The sequence below is a fragment of the Microtus pennsylvanicus genome, chromosome 13, assembly GCF_037038515.1.
Source record: "Microtus pennsylvanicus isolate mMicPen1 chromosome 13, mMicPen1.hap1, whole genome shotgun sequence".
Classification (NCBI taxonomy): Eukaryota; Metazoa; Chordata; class Mammalia; order Rodentia; family Cricetidae; genus Microtus; species Microtus pennsylvanicus.
This window is the reverse complement of record NC_134591.1, coordinates 33,163,494-33,176,889: the sequence shown is the minus strand read 5'-3', so window position 1 is coordinate 33,176,889 and position 13,396 is coordinate 33,163,494. Positions and strand designations below refer to the sequence as shown.

General features: G+C 39.5%; 1 protein-coding gene across 1 annotated transcript in view; it reads left to right on the top strand.

The window, feature by feature from the left end:
* Positions 1–12,589, top strand: part of C13H1orf87 (chromosome 13 C1orf87 homolog) — a 64,826-nt gene extending 52,237 nt beyond the window's left edge. Inside the window, exons 9-11 of the mRNA XM_075946260.1 lie at positions 4,491–4,564; positions 7,603–7,810; positions 12,028–12,589. Coding sequence (XP_075802375.1) covers positions 4,491–4,564; positions 7,603–7,810; positions 12,028–12,188 — 443 coding nt within the window. The 3' untranslated portion in view covers positions 12,189–12,589. The remainder of the gene's footprint in view (positions 1–4,490; positions 4,565–7,602; positions 7,811–12,027) is intronic.
* Positions 12,590–13,396: the final 807 nt, after the last annotated feature.

Below are 13,396 nucleotides of genomic sequence, written 5' to 3'. Positions count from 1 at the left end.
TCAGTTTCACAATCACTTTTTAAGGCCCTATCTCAAAATACAGTCACATCCGAGCTACCCAACTTTACAGTATCAGTACACAGGGGCTACAGAAACACAATCCATCCCATAGCAGATGCCACAGATGAAGTACTGGCTTTATAGATACGTAATAAACTTTCTATTGTAGTATTTACTTTAGTGCACTCTGACTTATTTATTTCATCATCTTTAAAAACAGAGAGAAAGAAAAAGGAAGAATAAGAAACTGCATGTGCTAAGGAGCTGGGTTCTATGCAGTGTGCAGAGTGACTTGAACCTGAAAAACAACAGATAATGTTACTCACTGGAGAGCATCCAGGCAGAGAGGGCAGAATGGCCATTGTTGCTCTGTGTTATGGACTCACGGTTACTGATGGGAATTTTCCATTTCTAGATGACTGGACCTGTGATGAAGTTTGATGTCCAGCTTGGAACCGAGAAAGACAGTGGTTAAGACATTGTTAGAGGCTTAGGTTAACTAGAACATGTTCAGAGCTGGAACAATTTATCAGTCCTACCAAACCACAGGGCACTGGATTGAGTTGAGTGGTCCTGCATAGCAAAATAAAGTTTCTATCTCCAAAGAGGGTAAAAGAAGAGGAGAATCCCCAGGGAATGAGAGAGGGCTGAAAGCTAAATGACCAGAAGTTGGCATCAGTGCTAAGGCTCAGCCAGGAGATCTTGTAACTCTTAGCACATGTTTTTTCTTCGCTTTTCCTTGGGCTACACCAACTCTCTCCTTGCAGCTATTGTTGAACACACTACACACTGCTGCCAAAGGCTTTGCTTTTCATGTAATTTTCCAAGTGCTTTTCCCCTGGCATTTGCATAGTTTATTCCCTTGTTTTTAGTCTATTGAACATTCTATTTAATTGTGACTTCTTAGGAGGCCTTGGGCAAATTGCTTGGTGTCACCTGTGGTTCTTACCTGTGAATTTGTGTCTGGTTGTTATGGCCCATATCTGGACCTGACATTGTTGTGTTTGTGATTCCTAGCTTCACAATTAGAATGTACACTGCATGAGAAGAAAGCTTGTCTTGTTCACTGTTGTGTGTCCTTCCCAAGACAATACCGGCTTCTGGTAAACACTTGACTAGTGTGTCTTTCATGAATGAACGAGTTGGAAGCAGGCTTACAACCACTTTTGATATTAGCAGACAACTGGAATTTTCATCTTCTTAGTTAGGTCATCTGTGGAATAGAGATAATTTCCACCTCACAGAATTATTCTAGATTATGTGGCAAACTTTTGATAGATGTTAGTTTGCTGATCACATAAGCTTCATTTATTAGAACTCATCAATCCAGAAGCTTTTACTTGGATTAAATGCCCTCAGCTTCATTCTATTTTCAAATCACCTAGAGAACACATTTAAAAAGTATTCTCCTTGCCTGAAATCGAGATTTAATTGGTCTTGTGAGTCATCTGCACACTAGTTATTTTTAAAGTTCCCCAGGTTGGGATAAGATAGAGCAGCACCAAAGAGTTCTGATTCGGATTCCAACAGTCAGTGTGAGCAAACAGGAAGGATGGCTGTGTGAACATCACACTCTCCTGGCAGCCTTATAAATCCTGGTCCTTCCCATGCTTGGAAACTTCTAGAAGCCAGTGGGGTTTATTTCCTCAGTGCAAATCTTCCACTGGCTGACTAGACAGATGTTTCTCATTTGCCCTTCCTGCTGTGTTAGGAAGAAGAAAAAGAGATCTCCAGCACAGGTCTTTTAAACAATGTTTACATATGCAAGTGATTACCTTTGTGTACACCATAAGATATGACAAGGAAAAGGGGTAAATTAAATGAAACTAAGCAGACTTTTCATATATTCTCCTAAGGGAACTTTGAAAGGCTCAGACAGCAAGGAATAGCTAGAAAGAGATAAGTCTAGGTTCTAGGTCTTATTCTAAAAAGTGTCATGCATTAATTGATGCTCAGAAAAATGCTTGGTATGCTGTATGGTAAATCTTTTCCTCTGGGGAAATGAGATTTGCCTAATGTCAAACACCTTCCATTGTTGAGTATTTTACATACATGATTTTAACTTCATGGTATTACAGCAAGTTCCTGGAATTTCACAGGCAAAAGAACTGGTCCAAAAGTTCACTGTTGGTAGAAGAAAAATACAGGGTTAATGGTTAGGCTTGTCTGACCATTAGTCAACACCCCTACTAGAGGCCCTTTAGCTGTCCATCTCTGCTTCAGAGTAAGCTGGGCATTTCTTCTTGCAATAAAGAGCAAATTCTTTTCTTTCACAAATGTGATGCAGTGAACAAATCTCAGTGCAAGTAGGTGTTCATGGGTTCCCAGGATAACTTAAATTCTCAACAGATTAATTCAGATTTGCTTCAAAGGGACTGCTATCACAACCTTCAGTGAGCATCTGTCTTAGTTAGGGTTTCTATTGCTATGAAGAGACACCATGACCACAGCAACTCTCATATAGGAAAACATTTAATTGGGTGGCTTACATTTCAGAGGTTTAGATCACTATCATTGTGGGACATGGTGGCATATAGGCAGACATGGTGCTAGAGAAGAAGCTAAGAATTCTACAACTTTTTTATTTTTAATTCTACATCTTGATCCACAGGCAACAGAAAGTGAACTGAGACACTAGGTGTGGCCTGTGCATATATAAGACCACACAGTGACACACTTCCTCCAACAAGACCATACCTACTCCAGTAAAGCCACACCTCCTAATAGTGCCACTTCCTATGAGCTTAGGTGGGCCAATTACATTCAAACTGCCACAGTATCAGTTGAAGTTTATTCTTTGGTATCTGGGTAGGTTATGAGAGATAAAGAACTACAGAGACACATCCATGTTCTTAGAGGATTGGAGAAGGAATCGGAGAAGAGCTACCCACTTAGTGGCTCTATTTTCCAAACGTGATATAATAGTGCATAGTCATTCATATAGGAGCAAGCTCGGAGGGCCATTCTCTGCTGGGTCCTGAAGCTTCAGGTGAATATGAAATTGCATTTTCTTCATTATCAACAAACTGAAGAAGAACTGGGGAGATGACTTAATTTGTAAAGTGCTTGCTCTACAAACTGGAGCACCTGAGTTTGGTTCCCAACACCTATGTGAAAAAAAAAAACAGGTCCAGCGGGGCATGGAGTGGCTATAACCACAGAGCTGGGAATGCAGAGACAAAAAGGACTGTGGCAGTCAGTCTAACTAAACGGTAAGTTCTAGATTCTAGGAGAGACCCTACCTCAAAAATATAAGATGGTATAAGTTGGAGAGTGACTGAGGAAGATGCCTCTGGCCACTACACAAACATGTACTCGTGTTCATAGTGCATCAATACATATGCACACACACAAACATGTATACCCACATTTACTATGCATATGTGAACACCAACATACAAAAAGTAATTGAAAATCATAATTCATATTGATCCAGGAATTCAATGCTAATAGAGTATTACGAAGGTGATTTAAGCCTGTTGTGGAAATTTAGGAAACATTCTTCATTCTTTTTAACACTTACTGAATACTTGCTATGTTCTAGCTAATCCCATTTAATACTAGCAGTTACCCAAGGTGTCCTCCTTTCTCTGACACAGACGCACAGAGATGTGGAATAGGTTGTTCAAGGTCATAGATCTCATAAGGAAAATATCTAGGATTTAAACCCAAGACTTCCACCTCAGAACTGACATTCTTGCCCACTATGTTACATTGACCCCTTCCAACTTTGCTTATTTTGGCTCATTTTTATTAAAAATAGTGAGACCCAACTGAGGACTAATGTATGTTTGTTAGTGACCTATCAAATTTCACTCAGCACTCCGGGATAGTCACAGGGATTTAGAGTCTGTAAAATCCTCCCTAAGCTGGGGAGGATTGAGCAGAAGGTTGGTTGTTCTGCAACTAAAGCAAGCTGGCCTTATCCATGAAGACAGCAGCCGACAGCCTGGGAATGAGATACGTACACACAGATGATGGGAAAGGGAGTGCAGAGCTTACGTTCTAAAGGACAGAGTCACAGGAAGAGACTCTCATTCTCATTAAGCAGCATAAGATTTTCTGGTTCAGGGCCTTCTACAGGTTGTACTCAGCTGGTCCACACCTTTGCTTCACGGGCACCATCACAGTGCCTTTGTCCAAATGACTCCTGCTCATTCCTCCAGTCATCAGTTTGCTTCACTTCCTCTAAGAATAATCCCTCCCCACAGCTTCTACTGCTTCTAAATAAACTGAAATGTTTTTCTATGTCCATATATTTCCTTTCTGTGGTATGTATAATAATTGTGTTTGAATAGTTGGTCTGAGAAACTATGTGGAAATTCACAGGTAGAAACTTGCCTTTTATCCACCAAGAGTCTCCCTGTTGCCTAGTACAATGCAAACAGCCAGCAGAGCCACAAAGCTGCATTTCCTCATGCGTATGTATATGTTAAATGTGCATGCAAAATTCAACCCTCATCTCTCTCTCTCTTTGTTTTTCTTGTTAGGAAAGAATGAAAAGAAAACCCCAGGGACCTTGGTCGAAGTCCCTGAGAGACCCCAAAGCAAAACTGATCATATGGTATGCATCTGGGCATGTGGAGCTCTTGGGAGGGCCTTGAGAACCCTGATTGCATCCTCCCACCTCTTGCTGGGCTGGAAGGCCACCCTCCCCTATGGGTTCTTTATTCCCACCCTATACCTTGCTATCAGACTCTCTTTAGGACCTGCCTCACCTGGAAAGGAGAGGCAGATTAACTCCTAAAATATGATATGTTTAATTCCCATCCTGGTTAGTATGTGGAAGACTCTTGCCCTTGCTCAGTGATGGACTTGTCATGTGCCCCAAGCAATTGTTTTTGTCGCATATATACAGGTGAGCTTCCAAAACTTATGGCCACCAATTGTCATCAGTCTAAAGGGTGGCCAGAAGACCATTTTAATAGCTTATCGCTGGCTTCCAGAACCTGAGAGTGTCCTTTCCCTAAGGGATCACTTCTTAAAATTTAAGAATTTCTCTAATTTTAAAAGAAAAAAGAACAACAAAAATAAGAAAACAACTATCTAGCAAATGGTTGAAAATCCATCTTAATATTCTCAGCAGTTAGTGAGGAAATTTTGAAGATTTGAAAAGCAGCATGGGCTTTTCGATTGTTGTTGTTTTGAAATGTCCAGATTAGAACATGATTTGTCTTAAAGTTATGGGAGTCCTCTTCATGCACTTCACACATGGAAATATTTTAGAAAACAGTATCCATTTTGGCAAGCATCTTGTCATGTAAAAAACAACCGCAAATGCTTTTCTCCTTGAGTGTTAAATCTGTTGTGAATAAGATTATAAAAAATACATTTTGCTCTTTTATTTTGCCTCCTGTTGAAGGGGCTTTTTTGCTTTTCCATAATAATTGACTCTTCTCACATCCTTGTATAATCAGTCTTCATTGTCCCACTTTTTTAAAAAGGAGGCGAAGAAGGGGATTGATAAAACAGCTTTCCTATGATACCAGAGAAAATAATTCATCCCATATGTCTATTCATTGATTCATTCATTGACATACTTACCCAACAAGCATGTATTGAAAACTTTTGTTAGGCAGTACCCAGATTTTTGAGATTTTTCAGTAACTATCTCATATGACCTTGATGATACATCAATAACTACCTCTAGGGCAATAGATACTTAGACAAATATAATATTGAATTGTGAGCACCTGGACAGGCAAACGGATGATGAAGAATAAACTCTTGCTCATCCTGGTCTACGAAGGAACTCAGTACAAGAAATAGGATCTGAGATGGGTCTTGCAAGTTTCATAGGAGCTCAATTATTTCAGGTGCGAGCATCAAAAAGGGCTTCTGTAACCAAGGGAATAACATTATAAAGAGATAAAGACAAAAGATATCTTCAGTTGCCAGGCTTTATGTGCCTGGAGAAAAAAAATGCCCATGTAATACTGAAAAGGATAAGCAGAGAAATTAGCAAACAGAACACTAATGTCCACTGGACCAAGCAAGAATTTGGATTTCTCCTGGCACAGAAAAATCATATAAGCTCTGTTAGTTACTTGCTCCTTCACTGGGCCTGGTTTGGGTTCACACAATCTCTACTTCCCCTTGTCTTTAATTATCAGAGAATGGGGAAGTACCCAAAGAAATTAAAAATGAATAAATAAAACTGGACTTTTTGATTAAAAAAATCCATGTATGCAAGTATAGTAAATTAACAGATTTCTCTAAAACTTTTGCCATTTCTAAAGTTGCCCAAATCTCTAAAAAGGCATAAGAATCACTATTTTATTTTACTGTGTGAAAGTTTTCTTTGTCCCAAAGTTAATTTTATCAAAACAAAATTATTTTATATTCATCCTGAAAATTTACTAGTTTCCTGTCAACTGTGTCAGCGCAATTTCACACAGTGTTCTAGTATTTCAAACAAAAAAATTCTTCGCATTCCCCAGGAGCAACCTCATCCATGTCTGTTACCCAACTCACAGGCAAACTTGTCACAGCCATTCCTCTCTGGAGTGTGGGGTGCATACCACTTCCAATTGATAAATTTGACATGGGAAAGAACTGCAAAGCTTCAGCTATTAGAAGGTTAAGGGTACTCAGATGGTACAAATCAAAGGTATTGTTTTATGGTGAACATTTTAGACTATGATGAACAGAACAAACTCTATAGTATAATTAAGTAAAAAAAAACCAGAAAATTTTAATGTGTTAAATATGGACAGAAGTGTAACATGAACTAAACCAAGGAGTCAAACATAAGCAAGCTTTCTTATCTTTACTGTGAGCTTCATGTTCCCTGCCCCCTTGCTGCTGGACAACAGATACACTAATTGTTTTGCATTGGATGCCCAGCCTCAGACCATGCAATATATATGGTGTTTCTTCTTATAACCACGTGGACCAGACAGGCAGGAGGTGAGTTTCCTGAAAGCCCAGAGTAGTGCTGATCAGGCCACAGATATTCACAGAAGCTGCCAGGATGTCTTATTTACTTGGCACCAAAGGGTCTCATTTGTCTATTTCATCATACTTCTTTGTTCTGTTATAGGCATGTGATTAGGATATTGAAGTGAGCTAGGCATCACTTCTATGCCTATAGTTTTGGGTCTAGTATGAGGCCTGAGCAATTTTAAAAGTCTCTTGTCCATTCTGAGCTTCTATCTCCCTTGTTAAATTATACAGAGAGAAACTTAGCTATTCTTGAAACTTGACCCACAGGTCAAAGGTGACACTATTATTGTGCCAGTCACTCGTTCTCCACAAACCACTGCAGAAGTGGTGACTTTTCTCAGAAGCTCAGTCCATGTAGATTCCTCTAGCACCTTAGAAAAGGACATCGGATCTGCCAATCAGGTCCCAAGTCCTTTGCCTGTTTCAAAGCAGAAAACTGGACAAAAGTGATGATGTCACCTTTCTCAAAGAAAGAAAAACTCACCATGTTTGCATTCAGCAAAACCTTGGCAGAGAGAGCCTTGGGCTGCCGAATACATGAGACTCTCCCTTGCTTTCCAAAGGCAGAACTTGCAATAAATCTTTCTACTTGTGTGGCCTCGTCTCTGGCCAACAGTCTGGAGCTCCGGGTACTGAATGCTTATGTTGTTTTGGTAGAAAACTCCAGAAGAGAATCTCTGGCCGGAAAACCCTACCACTATGATTTCAGCCCCACAAGAACCAGTAAACTCCTTTAAGAAAAGGCCAGACTCTCAGCCTGATTTGAGTCCAGCCATGATGAAAGAGGCTGAACAACCTGAGCTGTGGATAGACAGGTTCAGAAAGCTGGAAAACGCCCTCTACTTATGTGACCTGAGCAACACAGGTAAAGTATGGATTCCAAAGTCCACTAGCCTATCTCTATTTGTGGTCTCACCTACACATAAATGCCTGCCTTACTCCCATTGTATAAGTAAATAGAACATTTTATCTGGAAAACAGGTGCCTGGCACAACCAGAAAACACGAAGATAAATCAAAGAAGAATTAATTGCCCATGAGGTGACTGAAAATGGCATTGTGTTTCTTATCCCTTACCTCCACTCTTCCACCAGTTTAACACAGGCTTCATTCTCGCCATTCCCCTAAATCCTTCTGCTTTCAAGAGAAACTCCAAACTACTTAGCAAGTCGAAACCCAGTGTCTGCGGGCCTGAGTTGTCTCCTCTACCATTTTTACTCTTAGCTTTCCTTGCACAGTCCTAATAGGTCACTTGCCTTTCCCCGGATATGCCTTACTTTCCCATTTGTCCAAGTCTTGCGTCTGCCCAGTCTCCTTCCCAGCAATATTATTTACACTAGAATCCAATCACTCTTCTCTGGGACTTGAGATGGCTCTAGGTCAGACTTCATCTGGCTTTGCCAGCCTCTTGAACATCTACCATCATATTGATATCACGTATATTTTACTTGAAGGTTATTGCTCCCTCACTAGTAGACAGTATTTTTTTCCTACTGCCTGAAACTAGCATAATTTTTTCAACAGTTTTTCTTTAATTTGGAGGAAATAAAAGATTGTATGTCTATAAATAACCAAGTATAACATGCGAGGTGACATAGGCTCTTAGATTTTGCCATGTGGGCATTCAGAGAAAGAAGACTCCTTTTGTGGGATCAGCAAAGGCTTTATTAATGTTAAAATGATCGCCAATGGTTTAGTGCAGGCATGCCCTGTAAAAGCACTTATATGAAAATAGCAATGTCTTTAGTCTCTGTGTTTTTTTTTCTGTTTTGAATTTCTAATACATTTTAGATCTCCTGAAATATAATTATATAATATGCCAAATTTTGTTCAATAATTATGTGAAAGAAAGGAAGAAAAATATATTTAGAAAGAACTGAGAACTTTACATACAAGATTAAGCTGACTGGATAATAAAATATGTATTAAAAATCTGCTAATGACCCCAGCACTGTGTTAGAGTCTAGACCAAGAAGAAAACCAAAGAGACTGAGTCGCAGCTTCTGTCCTCAAAGACAGACTTCTAGGTAAGATACAGAGACTTGCAGTAGTTAACAGCATTACAAAGGAAAAGTAAAGAGATAATATATAATAAAGTTTCTTGGTTAAAGGAAGAATTGAGAATTAAGTATTCCAAAGGAAAGGCATGTAATAGTGCTTAGCTACTATTACATATGAGGAAAAGTTCTAATATACTATGTGCTTCAAATAATCTCAAAAGAAGGAATTCTGGATTATTCCCCAATAAGAAGTGCTAAGTATTTGAGATAAATATGCCTACTCTGATTAAATTTTACAAAATTTTATTTTTTAGCAGAACATCACAGGGTACTCCATAAATATATATCAATTGAAATTGATAATATAAAAAGGAAAGAGACAAGCTATGAAAGGAAGGTTAGCATATAGTATGAGCTGAAGTACCAGAGACAGTACTGGGGAGGCATAGCTGGACCTGCAACATGATATAGAGAATATTTGGGTGATGTTAACAGGTTACGCTATCTTGAAACCATCTTCTGCAAATGTTAGGAGGTGAGCTGACTTGCAACAGGGAAAAGGGATGAACAAGACAGACCTGGAGGTTTCCATTAGGTCCTTAGACACATGGTGATGTTGAGACTCTACCTGAATCCTGGGAGCTAAGATGAAGCCTCCTCCTTTACCAGAATCCATCAAAAGATTAACCAGTGAAGGCCATCAAGAGAGCTGAGATATATCAGTTAGTGAAGATTTCTCTGGGGCAGAAGGGAGAATAAAAGGTTATTGAAGCAACCCTGAGCAGAGCTACACACCGAGGAGAAAGAAAAGGCATTTCTAAATAAAATGTCAAATCATGATAATGGATAATGGATGCTGGATCCTAAACTTAGTTGCTAGGAAACTCCCCAAAGATTTCGACCTTTCTCATAGTAATGAAACAGTCTAAGAAAAAAAATGTAGTTTTGCTGACTTTGGGGACAGATGCTGATGGCCGTGAGATGTCTTTTTCATGCCCCCTTCACTGTTTATGCCTGTTTTCTCCGTTTCTATGAAGTTTGCTAGTTGCTCAAGAGCCAAAGAATGTATCAGCCAGATCTGGGAACATCTACTACTGTCTTTAATGGGAAAGCGGATTAACTAAGGTCACGCTGTTGGTTCATTAGCCACAGCATTTCACAGACCGTGGAGGCCTTTTCTAGATGCGGAGCTGACAACACCTGCTCTGCCCACAGATGACTCACTGTTCTTTATTATGTGCAAGGAGCTAAGTAGGCCAGCGCATTCCCTATCCAGCATCCAAGGCAGGCCATCCATCATCAAATCAGGGTTTCTGGGAACCCACTGAGCTGATTCTCTAATGGGGCTTGTGAAGAAAATAGCCTTGAAGAGAAGAAACAAGGAATGACAAGTATTCTAAAGAAAGAGCAAATGGTATACTAAGAATTCACTTAGTGAACCAAAGGCCAAATAGAAAATAATAAAGTCAAAGAGGCAGAATGCTGTAAAAGACATTCTTTCCCCAGGCCTGGATATTTCATGCTTTTCATCTCTAAATTTTCAAATTGGCCAGAAGCTGAAGGGTTAGTGCCCTTCTTTCCAGGGGAAGAACTCAAGCTCAAAGTGATAACGCAGTGGCCAGTAGGAATCTAATTCATAAATCAAACCTAGGTCTTCTCAATGTTCCACTACAGCTAGTTCTCAAGACATACTAGAAGGAGAATGAGGTGTTGCTTATTTTTGATCCAGAGATATAGATTCAAGCCCAGACTCTACCAGGCAATGTTCCCCACCATTGAGACTGTTCAGAGCCACTTGCCCAAGGATGGTGCAACTCACAACGAGGTGGATCTTCCTACTTCAATTAACAATTCAGAAAATCCCAAAGGCATGACTGTGTGCTAACTTGATTTAGGTAATTCCTAACCAAGACTCTTCCAAGGTGATCCTAGGTTTGTCAAGTGGAAAGTCAAAACTTACCAGGACATGAGGAGTACACCTTTAATCCTTAAAGATATTGGAAAGCTTTTGTTTTGTGGTGTGTGGGGGACTTTATGGCATAGATTTCACAGTTCAAAGAACACAAGTAGTAGATCATATGATCCATATTGAATATTGTACCTTCATTTCATGTGATATAGTAGTTTACTTTGAGCACCCTTAAGCAAATGATTGAACAACTCTAGGACTCAGTTTCTCCTTTTATGAAATGGGTCATGGTTAAGGTCAAATAAATCAATATTGTAAAATGCTTGGAATGGAGTTTGAGGCACGGGCTATTTTGTGGGAAAAATAGTCATTGTTGGAGTTGTTGTTCCACTTCAGTTAATCTTTTGCATAGCTTATCTTCCTCAAGGTTTGGAAAGCTTCCCCAGGCAACAGAATCATTTCCCTGCATCTTAAGTGCAGCAACCAACATATCTAAGCTTCCATTTTGGGCTTATGAATCAGTTCGCGATCATCAGTAATACTGTGGCCCGCACTTACAGCCCTCTCTGTGGCTATCACCCAACCTTCATGCAGAAACCATGCTAACGTTGTCCTCATTGAGTTCTATCACACAGGTTAGTGGGAGAGAGTCACAGGAAATATGTGTCAAGAAGGAGCACTTTAATGCCTACATGTTTCAGAACATCCACAGGTGCTTGGATAAGAAAAAGAAATCACAATATTTATGAACACTTTTAACAGGCACCCCACTTCTGTGAAAATTTGAGCTAAGATGTATGGATTTAAAGAATGAGCTTGAATTCTTTAGAACATATGTGTGGTGTTACTGGACCCATCTGCTTTATTCTACCCTGAAGTCACTCCCTAAGATCTATAAGTCATATCCAAGACTCTAAATGTCTTAAGCTAATTTAAAGAATCTTTTTAAATCGATTTTTATTGAGCTCTATATTTTTTCTGCTCCCTTCCCTGCTTCGCCCTTCCCCTTCAACTCTTTCTCAAGGTCCTCATGCTCCCAATACACTCAGGAGATCTTAAAGTCTTAAAACATTAGTGTTTAACATCTACCTACAACTCATTCAAGCTAACCTATATCTTTCCTTGATTCTTCTTTCCTCATTTAAAAAATAATAATCTATCAATGTCATCACAGGAGTTCTGGAAAAGGAAAGAGTCAAACGCCTCATCCACAACTACAATCTCATTTACAACTTGTCCCTGAGTCCTCAGAAAATTGACCTGGCCTTGCGGAGATTCCGTTCTGGAGAAAACGTAATCTTAGAGCCAGCACTGCGGTACTTGAAGGAGCTGTGAAAACAAGCATGCACTCTGAGAACAGATGTTTCTTTCATCTTCCCATTACCTGAACTTGTGCTTTTCCTCAATCTGCATGCTGGGATAGAGGCTCTGTCTGAGCTGAGACAGATATAGTTGTTCTACCTACTTTTGCCTTGGATTTGGCTATCAGGAGGAGCTGTTCACAATGATCAGAGAAATCTGGTTTTCTCTTCTGATATAACAAGAGTCCAATCACTTAACTTGCTCTTCTGTTCTTATAGAGCTTACTATCAATGTGTTTGATGCTTTTTTCTACATTGCTAACTGCTTTTGTAAACAACATGAGTTCATGTATCAAAAAGCATGCAAGATGGTGTTAACTCACCAGAATATCTAATGAAGAGTCAACTCAATAAATATTTTTGTTGGGTGTTTGGAGACAGGGTCTAAATATATAGTCCAGACTGGCCTTCAACCTGTAGTCTTACTGTCTGAGATTCCTTTGGGCTCCAATACATAATTTCCCATGAAGGCAAATAGGTTCATATGCTAGTCACTATTCTAGGAAGGATTTCCACTACAAGAAAAATAAAAGTATTGACACTGAACAGTAAGCAGGACAATAATTTTAAGTTAGAGTTTTCTATATAAGTCCAGCATTTTTTCCAGGGTAATGTGACCAGTGTCTTCAGTGATATTTCCCAAAATCCTTGAGAGAAGTATTAAGGAAGGATGCCTGGACTTAGACTTTGGAACATGTTCTGCTCTCTCAGGGCAGGAAAACCTGGTAGAGTTTCTATCAACCACAGAGTTCTATCTTGAATATGTTCTTCAGCTCTTCCCTTCCTAAGCACAACAGAGATAGCCATGGGTTCACTGAAGACTTCAGAAATAAGCCATCCCTGGGAACATAACCAATGCAAACTAATTTGGTTGCTAACCTTGAATGGTATGGGAGATAAGATGAATAAGTTAGGTCAACCATGTCAGGGAAGCATCAAACAAAATGACCTCTGAGCATGCCATGTTGTCCATTTTCTAGTGAGGTACCTCATGATAATATCGCATGATCAAACTTCCAAGAGCAAAATAACCTAGATCCATTAAAATAAACTCTTTACTATCTTAACTCCTGGAACTCTTTGACCTGCTTCATTAAGTCAAGAGAGTAAAGACAGGAATAGCTTTCTCACTATGCCAACTTGCCAAGTGAAGAAAATGAGGGTCTAATGGTTCCATGCAAC